The 15,293-nt window shown below is 37.6% G+C and overlaps 1 protein-coding gene across 4 annotated transcripts in view; it reads right to left on the bottom strand.

Annotated features, from left to right (window-relative positions):
• The window catches only part of LOC120327899 (muscleblind-like protein 1), a 58,870-nt gene extending 47,445 nt beyond the window's left edge, over positions 1-11,425 (bottom strand). For 3 of the 4 annotated variants that reach the window (XM_039394261.2, XM_039394262.2, XM_039394264.2), the window contains exons 1-4: positions 11,190-11,425; positions 8,869-8,959; positions 8,419-8,582; positions 6,787-6,912 (exon numbers count right to left, since the gene is read on the bottom strand). In XM_039394261.2, the coding sequence (XP_039250195.2) occupies positions 6,787-6,912; positions 8,419-8,582; positions 8,869-8,878 (300 nt within the window). In that variant the 5' untranslated portion in view covers positions 8,879-8,959; positions 11,190-11,425. The remainder of the gene's footprint in view (positions 1-6,786; positions 6,913-8,418; positions 8,583-8,868; positions 8,960-11,189) is intronic. The other variant, XM_039394263.2, reaches the window with a different exon arrangement.
• Positions 11,426-15,293: the final 3,868 nt, after the last annotated feature.

Below are 15,293 nucleotides of genomic sequence, written 5' to 3'. Positions count from 1 at the left end.
ATGTTGGATTCGAAGTTTTGGAGCATAATATTGTGTTGTTTTCTCTAAACTAAAGGATCAACCCCTTTAATTTTTCGAGCTTTTAAAGATGGAAGAACCCGCTAGAAGGCCATTACTTTTATTTATATTCAAAAACCTTGGTTTTGGACCTATGGCCTATGTCAGGGTGGTCCAAGGTTGTCGACCCCGCGGGCCACACTATTATTTTTGTATTGTTCGCGGGCCACAATAGTGCCAAGAATATGTAAACAGTGCAATACAAAACAAACACTTTTATTGTCAAATACATTGATCATTATTTGACTTTTTTTAAGCTAAAGCATGCAAAAACCACAAAAAAGAATTTCACTAAAACGTGCAAAAATCTTACTATATCTACATTTAGTGTAAGATTTCAAACTTTTCATAAGGGAGAAAGTAGCAAAAAGTGAAACTACCGTATTAAATTGTCACCGACACAACTTGCGGACATATCAAGCAAGCATTGTGGTATTTTCCCACCCACACCTAGTCAAAAATATGTTTGAATTGGTCAGCTTTATTTTTAAACTCATGTTAATAAAATAACTTACAAATAACTGCAGATTGACTGATTACCGAATCGTACCAAATTTGAGATACAGGAGGGTAATTACCAGGGTTGTCCAAAACGAATCGAATATTCGAATGTATTCGAATATCAAAGTATTCGAATACCTTTTCGGCTGATTTTCGAATAATTCCGAATAGTAGTCACTTTTCGCCGTAAACGTGGTGTTTCGTTTTACGGGAATCTTTAAACGACTTTTTACGCTGTCTCACGTAATGACGATGAAATAGAATCGGCACTTTGATTGTTTATATTCTTTGCGACAGCACGTCGCATAGTGTTGCGACACATTTGTACGTGGACATTGCCGACATTCGTGTACGAGGCTTTTAATTTACAAATTCATTTCCATTACGTCGAAAAATTGAGAAAGTATGTTTATTTTATTTCTATGTGGCCTAATTATTATTCGCATGAGTCTTCTCAAGCATGATTTGTGTAACCTTATATTTGGGTCTTAGGGTCTGCCAATCATGATATTTATTCGCAGGCCGGTTATCGTTACTTTAAAGAGAAACACGGCCACCGAGATAAAGTGATTTTGTGACCCTTTCGTTTTGCTGATTCAGCAAAACACGACAGGGACAGGAAAACACAGCTGTGAAATAACCCGTGGACGTACAGTGTAGTACTTATCATCACATTCCAAAATTATTTCAACATTCGGGTTAATAGGTTGTCCAAAATGATTGTCGCTTTACAACTTAAATTTACCGCTCAATTGTTAAAAATAGTTAATTCTGTGAGTATGATTCTACCAAACTAACATGATCTGGTTCTGAACATATAAAATTATTAGCGAATTTTTCGACCCGTCTTATTGGAGGCCTATATGGAAAAACCCCTTTTTTGAGTGCTAAAAATAGACATCGTCCTATTTGCCATGTGGACTGATTAGCCGGGAAATACGGTATTTATAGCCGACATTGTTACGATATCCAATAAATTGCCACAAGTTGGAAAAACAAGTCGATTTATTAGAAAATAATTTCTGGCAAATAATTCTGATAACGATAGTTGAAAGTATTCATCCTTTACCAGGATGATTTTTTGTTGCGCAAAATAATCCAATCCATGACTGGTACCAGCATTTAAAATGTCATGCCGTATTAATTTAATTCTGTTCAACGTAACTCATGGTTGTATCGACAATCTGTGGACATAAAATGTGTAGTAAACTGACCGATATTATTAAATATTGATTCCTATTTTTATATTGATAAAATAATGAAAGTATTAATGCCAAATACAACGTGTATTTGTGGACATGAAATACGTGGTAAACTGCTCAATTATAATTAATTTCGGATTCGTGTTTACAAAATAATAAAACTAATAATTTTAAAATGCAATGGCGATTTGTGGCCTTCAAATATGTGGTAAACAGCCCGATTTACCAACATTTGAGTTATGATAATAGAATTAAATTAACACGGTAAGGCATTTTAAGTAGTGGTATCGGTCATGGATTCGAATATTTTGCGCAGCACGAAATCATCCTAGTAAAAAGTCCATACTTTCAAATACGAACCAATGGGAACCATTATCCAAATTAGTTCCCAAGAGCGGGATAAAATATAAACTTGTGACAATTTTTCGTGAGTACTAAAATAAGAATCAAAACTAATTATATTCGGCACAATATCACGACAATCTGTGGACATAAATTGTGTGGCAAACTCGCGATTAATATTAATTTTTGATTCCTATTTTCGTATTTACAAAATACAACGGCGATCTGTGGACTTACAATGTGTGGTAAACTACCCGATTATAAATAGTTTTTGATTCCTATTTTCATATTTATAAAATAATAAAAGTATTATTACTCAAACATACAACGGCGATCTGCGGACTTAAAATGTGTGGTAAAGTTCCCGAATATAATTAATTTTTGAGTCGTATTTTTGTACTCACGAAAAAATTGTCACAAGCCGGAAAAATACCTCATACTTTATCCCGCTTTTCGACAAATAATTTGGATAATGGTTGGTATTTAAAAGTATGGGCGTTTTACTAGGATGATTTTGTGTTGCGCAAATATTCAAATCCATCACCGATACCACTACTGTCGTATTAATTTAATTCTGTTAACATGACTCATGGTATATAAAATATATACTGCAATAATCTGCAAATATGAAATGCCTGGTAATACAGCTAGGTTGTAACTTGTAGATAGCAGTTATTCCATTGATTATTGTATGGAAATTCCTACATACATTTAGATAAGCTTCAATTAGTGGATTTTATTTTCGAAGTATTCGAAATTTCATATTCGAAAAAAATAATTTCGAATGTATTCGAAATAGTGAACTATTCGGTATTGGCCATCCCTGGTAATTACTCAATTTTCTGACATATAGGCAGCATTTTTTGTAATACTGCTTAGGCTGGTTACAAAAAACCACCCGACGGGAATTGTATTGTTCGGCCATAACATTAATATTTATTTATCAGGCATAGCCAACCTAGATTAATAGATTCCTCATTCGATCTTCAGTTTTCTATGAAGCTTATTTTGTTAGCAGATTTTTCCGACCAAAAAAATGAAGAGCCAGATAAATATTTAGACTACCTGCACATCATTGAACTTTGCTAGTTTAGTCAATTCAGTAGAATTAGTGATGTAACAATATGTCAAAAGATTTTTCTGGTTATTTTTATCACGAAACAACACCAAATGCAACCTTTTGTTTACCCTCGCGCAAATGCGACGCGGGCCACAGATAATGAAGCGGCGGGCCACATATGGCCCGCGAGCCTGGGTTTGGACCACCCTGGCCTATGTATTGTTCTAATAGATCTTTTCTCTGCGGCTAATGGACCGACCAATTTCAATTTTTAATATTTGAAAATGGAAGAAGCCGATAGAAAACTTCTGCTTTTTTTATGTTCAAATACCTTGTTTTTGGACATATAGATACTCAGCAAAGTTGTTGCTCTTGTCGTTGTGAAAAAAAAACACAATTCTTTTAACATTTGGCTGAAATCGTGGTGACCATGTTAGTCATTTGACTTTTGTATTCATGTATTCTAACAATATATATATGGCGGCCTTTTGTTAAAAGGAAAATGGCGGAGAAATGCACATAAAACGTCCAAGGGCGATGTTCGTTAAGAAGAATATTCATTTACCACAATTCAAATGTGCAAATACAGGTTTTCGCGCCATAAAACGACCGCTATTGTGTTGTAATACATCCAGACAGTGTGATGTCATTATTCAACAAAAATCGATTGTTCGGTAACGCAAGAGGACAAGTGTCTATTGATTTTATTGTCTGCCTCCAGTAAACAATTTTATTATTTTCACATAAAAGAACTTTTGTGTAATTTCGAAGATCGTGCCTTTCATCTTTTGATTCGACTTGAACCGCAAGTAATCTTTGATCGAACTTGGGTGCGAGTAACTTCAATCAAGGATGAGTCTCTTCACTTCTGAGTGAGTGTGTGTGAATTTGTTCAGATATGTGTTTCCTTCCCTTCTGATTGGGTGTGTGTAACTTTGCTCAGAGATGAGTCTTCTTTACTTTTGAGTGAGTGTGTGTAACTTTGCTCAGAGATGAGTATCCTTAACTTTTGAGTGAGTGTGTGTAACATTGCTCAGAGATGAGTCTCTTTAAGTTCTGAGTGAGTGCCCATAACTTTGATCATAGATGAGTATCCTTCTCTTCTGATTGGGTGTGAGTAACTTTGCTCAGAGAGATGAGTCTTCTTTACTTTTGAGTGAGTGTGTGTAACTTTGCTCATAGATGAGTCTCCTTCACTTTTGAGTGCGTGTCCGTAACTTCACTCAGAGATGAGTCTCTTTACCGAGTGAGTGTGACCATGCTTTGATCACATCTAACACATTTGTAAAATTGTAAAATTTGTTAGCTGTCTTTTAAAACCGATTGCTTGTCCGATAAGAAGCCAATACGGAAGTAGTCGAGTGATAATTGCCGTTGCATTATTTATTAGTTTATCTAGCATGGTTTGAAGTTGGTAATTTGAAAAAGTATATTTGTCGAGAAGCCTTATTTCAATCAGTTCTATGCCTAAATGAAGGATGGGGGCTCCAGCTCCGATGAAAACCAAACACAACTTTACTACCCGTATCTTTTTAATAACCCGCAAAACCGTGCCACCCACAAAGATAAAATTTTGCACAGCACATCACAATTTTGACTCCTTAATCCTGGTCATTATCACAGAACAATGAGACCAATGAGAACAAATCAATGCCATAACGAAGGGTTGTTTAACTGATGGAAAATCCTACCCTGGCGATGGTATCTTCCTTTCCTTTTTTACGGGCTATTATGCATTGCAATTGTTGTAGTTTTACAAATTTTCTTCCCCTATTTAGGTATTATAATAGATTTATTACACACGGTGTAAACTCGTCAAACTGCGCAAACACCTGAGTTCGGGTTGCGCGTTTTATTAACCAATGCAACGGTTCCCAACCTAGGAAGGAATTCTGAAGATCGAACAATAAACGGAATTATTGTTTTTGCACTTATAAATGTATTACGAAAGGTTGGGAACTACCACAATGTCAAGTTTAAAAAGATGATTTGGTATCGTAATGCAGTGTCTCCCTCACCTACAGGTCGCGACCCGAAATTGGGTAGTCTCAAAATTTTTTTTGGTCGCTTTTTTGCGTTAAAAGATTGACCTAGGGTGTGACAAATTGGAAGGTAAGGGCGAATCGGCAAAGTTTCAGTTATTTCAAAATATAGCAGGCCCTAACATAACAGCGGATGTCTGTGCAGAGCCGAGTGAAATACAAAATATATGTCATGGAAGTGATTATGGTGGGGCAAAGTCATGATAAGCAGAGAAAGTTGCCACAATAATCTAACTCATATGTGGTAATAACAGTATAGTATCAAAGCGAGCTTAGACCCGACCACCCAGTGATATAAATTGCAACGTACAATCAACACTGGTGAGAAAAATCAAAAAATATATTGGATTTCATCGTCATTAATTGACTATAAAAAAAAAGAAATATACTCCGATTTGCCACAACACTGAACTAAAAATAAAAATAAAAAATTCAAATTTCTTCGAAAATATTACAAGAATCCATATATTAACTTTAACAACGCTTTTTCACTTAACAAAGATTCCAAACTACGCAAAAATTCCATATAAATCTACTATTTTTCTAAAGAATTAAACGACTACAGTACACTCCCTACAGCCGCCTATTACCAAGAAAGCCGGCGATAAAACCTGCCTATTATAAATCGGCATTGTTAACGTCACAGAAGCATTGAAAAAATGGATAGCAATTTGTTTTCCAATTAGGCTACAGAGATAAATTAAAACTTGCGGAAATCTGCTCGTCCATAAAAATACTTAGTTTTGCTTTTATCGCGTTTCGATCAGTTATTTTGGATCTTTTGTAAATGCATATTGCGTTGGCGACTCAAGTTTTCAAATCATTTCTAACCCGGATCGGATAATTACTAACTTGGTATTTTTAAACGTAGCGGGGTGTCTTTCCTAATTCTCACATTTTCGCATTAGGCGCGTAGGCTTTGTACAAAAGATTCGTTATTTTATGCCGCGTAAAATAATAAGAAAACCAGCAAAGAAAGAAAAATTCAAAAAATTACACAAATCGCAGTTAATTTACGTCGGTCGGTTACGGCTTCCTCCACCACCAAGTCAATGCACCTAAAACAAATAACTGGCTGACTAATCCCGAAAGGCCGTGGTTCGTTCGCCATGAGCTTAAGCCGTCTTATCGGTTTTTCTCTCCCGGATAAATAGGTAAATCTGATCTGATCTTATTAACTTAATGTAGTCATTGTAGAATGTAAAAGGTACCTAGTGAAAACTTCACTCGTTTTTGGCGGTAGTATACAGCAATGTACCTGGCTCACAATCCGGGCCTGCTATTTATATATCTGTTTAGTATCCCTTTTGGCAAAAATTCAAAAGGGAAAAGACCATTACCGTTCCCAACCTGCTGTCAGTATGGCAGTACCACAGCTCGCTACGGAGATGGCCATTCAAGGAAAAATAACTTCGCTAATGAGTAACTTGCTCACGGATGAGGCAAAATTGTGTTGAAAATGACGTACGAGTTTGTGTCTAACTGCAAACGCCGCAAAATTGGTTTCCAAAAAGTCATACGTTGAAATGAAAATTAGGACCGTCATAGATTATAGGAATAATGAATCAAAATTAAAACGCACCTTCAGCGCATCGAAGCAGGCGATAACTTTCCCGTCAGGCATGACTTGAATGTTCTTCCCGGGATGGGCGTATTTACATTCTTCTGATGTTCGTTTGCAAGCGCCTCGCTGAAATTCACGGCAAACCTGCGGAAGACGAATGAATAGTGATAAAAATACACAAAAAATGGAGCAGAATCCGGTATCGAACTTGTAGATGGAACGGCATATAAGGGTGCCAATAAAGTCCCTTTACAATTTCAATTTTGTTATGAAGTCAGTTATCAATATATCTTAACCAGGTTTATTGTTTTTTTAATAAGTGATTGTTCAAGTATTTTAACTTTATTTAATACATATGTGAGGGCAAAACCAATATAAATGGTATCAATAAATTCCCTTTGCAATTTTAAAAAAAATCAAGACTCCATGGACACCCTAAAAACTGACTCTGAGTAACGGTTAACTCATGAATCAGGTTATCAAGTCCAACTTGACTCAAATTAAAAAATTAAACCCCAAATTCAATATCAGCGGGAATATTACCTTAGAACGGCGGTTATCAATCGGGGGCCCGTTGCCCCTAGAGGGCCACATAGCGGTTGGTAGGGGGGCACAATGCTAAGCGCAAAACTGATTTTACTTTCCTCCTCCTCCTCGTTCTTCCTAGTTTCATTGCTTGATAAGGTTATTTCACAGGGTGTTTTCACTTTGTTGAGCATGAATTGTTTGAACATAATGGGATCCAGAATCTACCGATCATAATACCACTATAAATACCACTGGAATGATAAACAAGGGGCCATGAGTGCTAAAAAACCGAAAGGGGGCCACACACAATTATATTCAAATTTATCATCCCCAAGAAACAGAAATAGAATGCCAGATACGTTTCTTTCACCCAAGTAAATCGAGAATATGCGCAATCCTAATTGCTCGTATTTTTAGAATAGTAAAAAGGGGACCATGAGCGCTAAAAGCCACCGGGACACGAGCCATGAAAGGTTGAGTTACCACTGCTTTAGAATGTATTCGGAATTATTCCGTCCATGAATCCGTTAATTAACAAGAGAGTTGTGCTCAAATATATGGACACGTCACAAGGTGTCGCTATTTTTCATTCTGACACATAAAAAACGAATCTCTTGAAGTCCACAGCAATTTTTGAGCAATAAGTAAAAGTAATAGCCTTCTGGCAAAAAAATCAATCTTTAACCACTGAAAATTTCAAAGCAATTGGTCCAGTATTCGAAGAGAAAAGCAATTTTATCATGACGAAAGAGAAGAATATTACTAACAAGAACAACTAGAATTCGGTTGGAAACCGAAGACTTATCGATCGAAAGTTAGGGGATCTCCCAAAACAGTGGTCTTACTCCATAGTGACACCATGTGTCCCATCACTAATTAATTATTAACTCGCTAATTATACGACATAATCCATCCAAAATCAATAGGCTTCTGATCCGAGCTGAGGTGAATGCACATGCAAAATTTGGAGCAGATTGAACCTCGCTTTCGTGAGATATCGCGTGCATCTAACACACAGACATACAGACAAATACCTATCCACATACTTAAAATCGATAAGTAACAAGATAATATTGAAACGATAGTTATGTACACTGACGTTTCCAATAACAAAACTCTAACCTCAAGCTTCAGCCATTCCGGGTCTCTTATTGTTGGTAGTTGTTGCATGGTCGGGAGCTGGCCTATGGCCACGGCACCTGTGGCACCGGCTGTTGACAGTTGGGGGATGGGAGGGGAGACGGCTGCATTGGCGGTAGCGGTGGGAGACGTTAGGGGGGTTTGTGCTGTAAAAACAAAAATGGTAGTTAGATTTTGTTTTAGAAAATAGATTTATTTGAAGAGAATTCAAACTTTGACTTCGACTCAAAGAAATTTGAAAACACAACTTCGGCTTCTACTCCGGAGCAATATTTTCAGACTCCGACTACACAATTATGCATGGGAAATATTCTGGGACAGGGTAGATAAAAAAGTGTGAGCGAAATGTTTGATTCACAGCGAATATAAGCGCACTTGCCAAACTATCAAAAATATGAGAACTACAAAGAAAAAACGATGAAGAATACATACAAGCCATCATGGAGAAGCGGCAACTTAAAGGTGCAGAGCTCAAAATAAGCAAAAATACGTTGAACGTGGCAGAGCAGCAGCAGAAAGCAATCTGAAAGCACAGGGTGAGAAATTAAATTATGTTTTCATGTTCCACACATCTAAAGAAATCTCTAGACAAGCAGTATTATATGATGGCTGGGCGGTGTGGCACATATTGCTAAGCGTCAGAAATACATTCGCCACTGCACCTTGATAACCCTGCACGGGTTCGCAGGTTCGAATCCTCATGCGGGGATAGTGATGTGCGAGAGGATTGCTGGACTCCTCGCCATCGTAGGGTAGTTTGCGTAACCGCTGGTCCATACTCGCAAAATTTAGTAACTGGCTAACTAATCCCATACCCGACATGGACTGGTAACTGGACGAAAGGCCGTGGTTCGCCATATGGTTAGGTTAAGCCCTCTTATCGGCTTTCCTCTCCTCTGGATAAATATGTAAATCTTATCCTAGGGGCGCTACTGATATTTTTTATAAATGGAATTTCTATTTTAGCACTTTCCTGTCAGTTTAAACTCGGGATGATGTGATGTAACAAATTGGGTAGGCATTTCGTAAAAAATTAAAATCAATTTTCTGTGTCATAGAAAGCAATTTTCCGTAGCTTGAAATGCTTTTTAGACCCCAAGACTAATAAAAACACGCGTATTCCAGCGTTTGATCGGATCCGCAAGCTGTTTCAATCTAACTTAGCAAAAAAAAAATTCAGAACCCCCCCCTTTGCAAATTTTTGGCTACGCTCCTGATCATGGGGTTTCTGTATTAGGTATTGTGCAGAGCGTGAGTGAGCGTTGCAAAAAATAATAGTAAGGTTAGAAGTCTAAAATACCACATTATTGAGATACTTTCACCCCGAGTTTGAACTCTTATTTGTTGGTTAGTTCCGAGTGAATGACACCGCAGTGTAGGAAGACTAATTATCGTCTGAGCATTGTTTACGAAAGAATGACTCATTTGAGCCGCAGACGACAGCGCCTGAAAGATTTATGCGCGCAAATATAGACGATTATGTTATGACTCCAAATTTGGCGATCATGGTGGAAAATATCTGTTTCAATATATACATAGTCGAATATGGAAATATTATATTTATTTTTGATCGCCCCATCGCTCTGAATAAGGCTCTGTTTGAACCGTTATTGATAACTAAAAAGTTACTACTTTGGAAGGACGGAAATCTTTAAGGGTGGCATTGCCTGCTCGATCTATTGAATCATTAGGCGCGATGGTGAACACGGAGTTTAAAACAAGGCCCTAAAACAGTGGTTCTCAAATGCTGGGGCGCGCCCCACAGGGGGGGGGGGGCTTGGGGGGTTGGCGTAGATAATTTTTTTGAGGGAGCGTGAAGGTAATTAAAATTAAAAATGTTTGTTATATTTGATCTTGCCCGCCATATTTTTGATATTTAGTTATTTACCTTTATATTTATTTCATTATGTACGTTCCATCCATGAATTGTAGATTATTGTTAGCTAGTTATTTTTAAGGGTGGGCGCGAGACTTGACAAATTCTAAAAAGGGGGGCGCAGCTTAAAAAGAAAGAAACCACTGCTCTAGAGATGCAGTCATTGACGCGCTGAAAAATATTTCGCTGTTTTCAGGATAACACGAGTAGCGAAATTTGATGACGCAAAGTAATTAGTTCATAAGCATATGTCGCTCAATAGCACTACTATAATGAATTTTCGTAAATTTTTTACGATGTCGTGGACGTTCAAGGTTGGTAAATAAGACTGTACTAACAAATTGAATTTTGCAATTTGAAGATTTATGCGCGCAAATATAGACGGTTTGTTACGACTCCAACTATACCGCTGTGCCTACGGTAGAAAGATCTGTATATTCGTATATTGCGAAGACTTTTTCACACCATCGCCCCAAATAATGCTTGAAGGCTATTATTGTTCGACCCGAATCTTTACGTTCCAGCAGCAGAAAACTGCAGAAGTCAATGATTCGGGTCTTCCTAACCCTGATTAGGGTATAGCAAATTATTCAATTTAGGGTACACCCATAGTATGTGTGCCAGATTACAGTTAGGCCATAATTTTATTCCGATTTTCCTTATTTTAGTTCCATTACGAGTTCGGGAACTGGCTGTTAGCCATGTGAATATATAGTCCGTAAGTTTCATACTCTTTACACAACTTGATGTAAAGTAGGCAAACAAAATTAGTCACCTCTATATACACTTACTTCTGGAGAGCCCAATTTGATCCATCTTTTGAACAGCTCCACTCACGGAACGTAATTCTAAATAAAAAGCAAAAAATCCAACTCACCAAATAAAAGGCAATTTAGCTCAATTGCGTCCAAAAAGAGAGAAATATAAAAAATATAGTCGTGGGCCTCCTTGCCCGTAAACGCTCTTTTATTGTTCCGTTGTGTGGCACCCTGTCACTGGGTGGCGTATGAATTAGCGGAGCAGCGATGCAGCAAAATATTGACCTTTGACCCCTACATATACGTCATGGCTTCCGGGTCGTGAATAAGCAAAATTACTACAACACAAAAATTAAAAGCTGGAAATAGAAAATAAAATGAAAATATTTGTAAAACTGAAGGACGGCAGTGCAACGTTCTACTGGTAAAAACGGGTAAAAATTTAACCAAAAAATTCTGAAAAATAAAAAGAATCAAGTAAAACGCTTCTCAATAGAGGTTAGGATTGAATTTTGTCTGGTTGGGAATATTGCATGGCGGAAATTTCCAATGAAGAAAACACCTTCGGATGGGTTGAAGTTTTTGGGTGGAATTTCCATGAGCAGGAGCTTAATGGTTTCTTCAGCAAGCATAGAAGAAGGATAAGTAGTAAGTCTCACAGAGACATATTTGTGTTAGTGTGCAACAACATTTTCACTTGTACATTTCTGAAATGATTTGTACCAGTGCACAAGAAGACTCTTAATTAAATTCCTTAGTATAACTATCTTCACTCTTGCTACAGAAACCTTGCATTAAGCGCATTCGGATCCACTAGCGCAAAGGCGTAGAACATAGGTCGGCAAACTGCGGCCCGCGGGGCAAATGCGCCCAGAAACAAATTTTTGTGGCCATCGAACGACTATACTCTTAATCAGGGGTGGGCAACTTCTCTAGTCGGCGGGCCAGATGTGGGAAAATGAAGTTCTCGGTGGGCCGGAAAATAACATGAATAGTATTCAATATCCTAATCACATATTTATTCGCTAATGCAAGAAAGAAAATTATAAATCCAGTTTGAAGTAAAGTTTAAACTACAAAAAAATAGAGACCAAAAAACCCATAATGAATTTATCATAAATTACTAAAAGTGTAATAATGTAATATCATAATGTACTGATGTACAGTCAGCGGGCCGGTCAAAATCTCGTCGCGGGCCGAACCCGGCCCGCGGGCCGTATGTTGCCCACCCCTGCTCTTAATGCGTGAAAATCAAAACATCCTCTTATATTTATTATTATTTGCGCACGGTCGTATAATAATAAACGTAAAAACGCACATCTCGCTTACGGTTCCATTACATTTGAACCCACGTACATTTGAACCCACGACGATTGCGCCTGCATGCTATTGCACCTAAGGAAATTTTTTTTGTTCCACGGATATTTGAACTCATACTAACCCTAACCCATGGGTTTTAGCACCCGCATATAGATTGAACCCGTGGATATACACATGGGTTCAAATGTACATGGGTTCAAATGTACGGTCACCCTCGCTTACATATCGTTTACTTACCAACGCGCCTACCGTTAGTTGTAATTGACACAGAAATAGGTCATAATTTGAGGTTTAAAGCGTTTGTTTATGGACGGAAATTAATGTGACCCGCATGCTATCGGAAATGTGTATATTTTGCCAAGTAATACATACAGTTTGCCGACCACTGGCATAGAACAAGAATAAGTATAGTTAGTCTCACGTAACCCGGACTGACAGTTTACAACGCAAATACGACGAAACGCTGTGACCGGAACTTGATGAAATATTCATTGGATGATAATGAAAGATTTGAATAATATTCCACGCGGAAAAATCATGCGCAATAAAAAAAAAATCAGATATCCAACTAAAATATACAGGTAATTGTAATCCCAATGCCGTATGTAAGAACTACGAAGAGGTTCATATCCCCACGAGTAATTTTCTAATTTGTTTTCTTTGGCCCTATTCATCTTAAACTACCTCATCTTAACTCAACTTAGGAATACATATGAAGATATATCTTCTGTGCTAAATACCTTACGTTCTATAGCAGTGGTTCCCAAACTTTTAAGAGTAAGGACCCACTATTTATTGCCACAGCTTATGGCGATCCATCTCGTGATTTTCTACAATGTAATGTTATTTTTGATAAATGAACACAAAAGACCTCTTCCAAAAAAAACATAGTGTTATTCTTCAAAGGAAAATAAATCTAAATCCTGTCTAAATTTCGGGGAAACAGATAAGAAGTGCTGTACAGTGTAAGAAACTGCTATACGTAAAAAAGCCACATGGTCAGTCTGTGTGTAGCAAATTTTTGTTCCTTTAAGATCGTAAAAGGAAAACTTTCACAGCTTAGGATTTGAATTCAATTCAATTTCTTTTGATTTTTTGAAGATTTACGTATTCGAGCCGCCACTGATCCTAATAACCAGTATAATTAATCGAAGCTTCCTACATCTTTTCACGACCCACTAAGATTCCTTTTGCGACCCACCAGTGGGTTGCGACCAATAGTTTGGGAACCGCTGTTCTATAGGATAGGTTTAGGTTCTCAAAGTGCCATGTGGCCCGCCACTTCATTATCTGTGGTCCGCGTCGCATTTGGAGAGGACAATCTATTGACATATTGTTGCATCACTAATGTCACTGAATTGACTAGTGTTATGGCTTGCGGAGGCAACTAACGAAGTTAAACGAGCAAAGTTCTGGCACTATTGTGGCCCGCGAACAATGCAAAAGTAATTTTGTGGCCCGCGGAGCTGCCAATCTTGGACCACCCTGGCCTAACTTCTTCAAACAATACAAGATATAACCTAATCAAATAGCGAAAGTACCTAATATCAGAAATCTTGCTGCTATTGCGTGAGATATATCTCAATCTAGTACTGTAGAGTAGGGCCGGGCTACTCAGCTATTCCTACCAAAGCTTCGCATACTAAACTTCAAAATTAATGGGGTCCGATCTTTCCGAAATTATATCTCGACATCCTTAAACGCGCACTTCACGGATGGCTAGCGATTATTCTCTAGTGAAGATTGTTTATTATGACGTTACAATTCTTTTCATATAGTCAGGTGCCGACATGAGCAAATTATAAAATAACTTGCAAAACTATGAAAGCAAAAGAAACTTCCAAAGTTTGGCCAATGATCCTAATTTGATTTGATCCGAGGTCCGAATTAAATACTCAAAGTCGAAAGTTCGGAACGAGGTCCGCCAGTTGGGTGGCCCTGGTGTAGACTGTACGGTATAACGACACATTTTTCCATATCTAGTGAATATTACTTATCTATATAAATTTAATTTATATATTTCTGGCATGATCTTAACGCGCTGCACTGCACCAGGGTAGACAACATACGGCGGCCGCTAAAGCAACTCCTTTTCCGCTCAACATTAAGTATTTTATTAAATACATTCCCGGTAAGAGATTGAGATTCGAACCAAAATCTTCAAACTGCGACGTCAACCAAAATATTCAAAGCACACAATCAATTTGTTCAAATAAAATATTCGGCTATTCTTACAGAAAAATACAAAAAATTCCACGTTTTTCCTAACAGTGTATTTATCTCTTAAGAACATTATAATGGACCTCAATAAAATATGCAAAAGGACCATAATATGATTAAATTGAGAAGATAATATCATAAATTGGATCCTCCCTAGAAAACTATTACGAGAAAAAAACGTTGCCGGGAAATAATCGTTTGCGGGAATGCCACTTTGCGCGAACAACTGATTTGATATATTAACGATACATACAGAGAAAAGACGTTGTCGGGAAATTACCATTTGAGGGAATGCCACTTTGCGCGAATAACCTATTTGAATATATTAGCTATACATACGGCGAAAAAAACGCTGTCGGAAATTACCGTTTGTGGGAATGACATTTTGCGCGAACAACTGATTTGAAGCGAAGTGCTTTGAAGCGAAGTGCTTTAAGATGCGCGCACTCGTTCAGAAGTAAAGAAGTCTCATCTGTGAGCAAAGTTATGGACACTCATTCAGAAGTAACGAAGACTCATATCTGAGCAAAGTTACGGGCACTCAGTCAGAAGTAAAGAAGACTCGTTTCTGAGCAAAGTTACGGGCACTCACTCAGAAGTAAAGGAGACTCATCTCTGAGCTACTGAAACCATATGGAAGTAAGACGACCAAAATTTTGAGACTTCCCGGAAGTCGGAATTCC

Source organism: Styela clava, chromosome 7, assembly GCF_964204865.1.
Source record: "Styela clava chromosome 7, kaStyClav1.hap1.2, whole genome shotgun sequence".
NCBI lineage: Eukaryota > Metazoa > Chordata > Ascidiacea > Stolidobranchia > Styelidae > Styela > Styela clava.
This window is presented reverse-complemented; position numbering and strand designations above follow the sequence as displayed.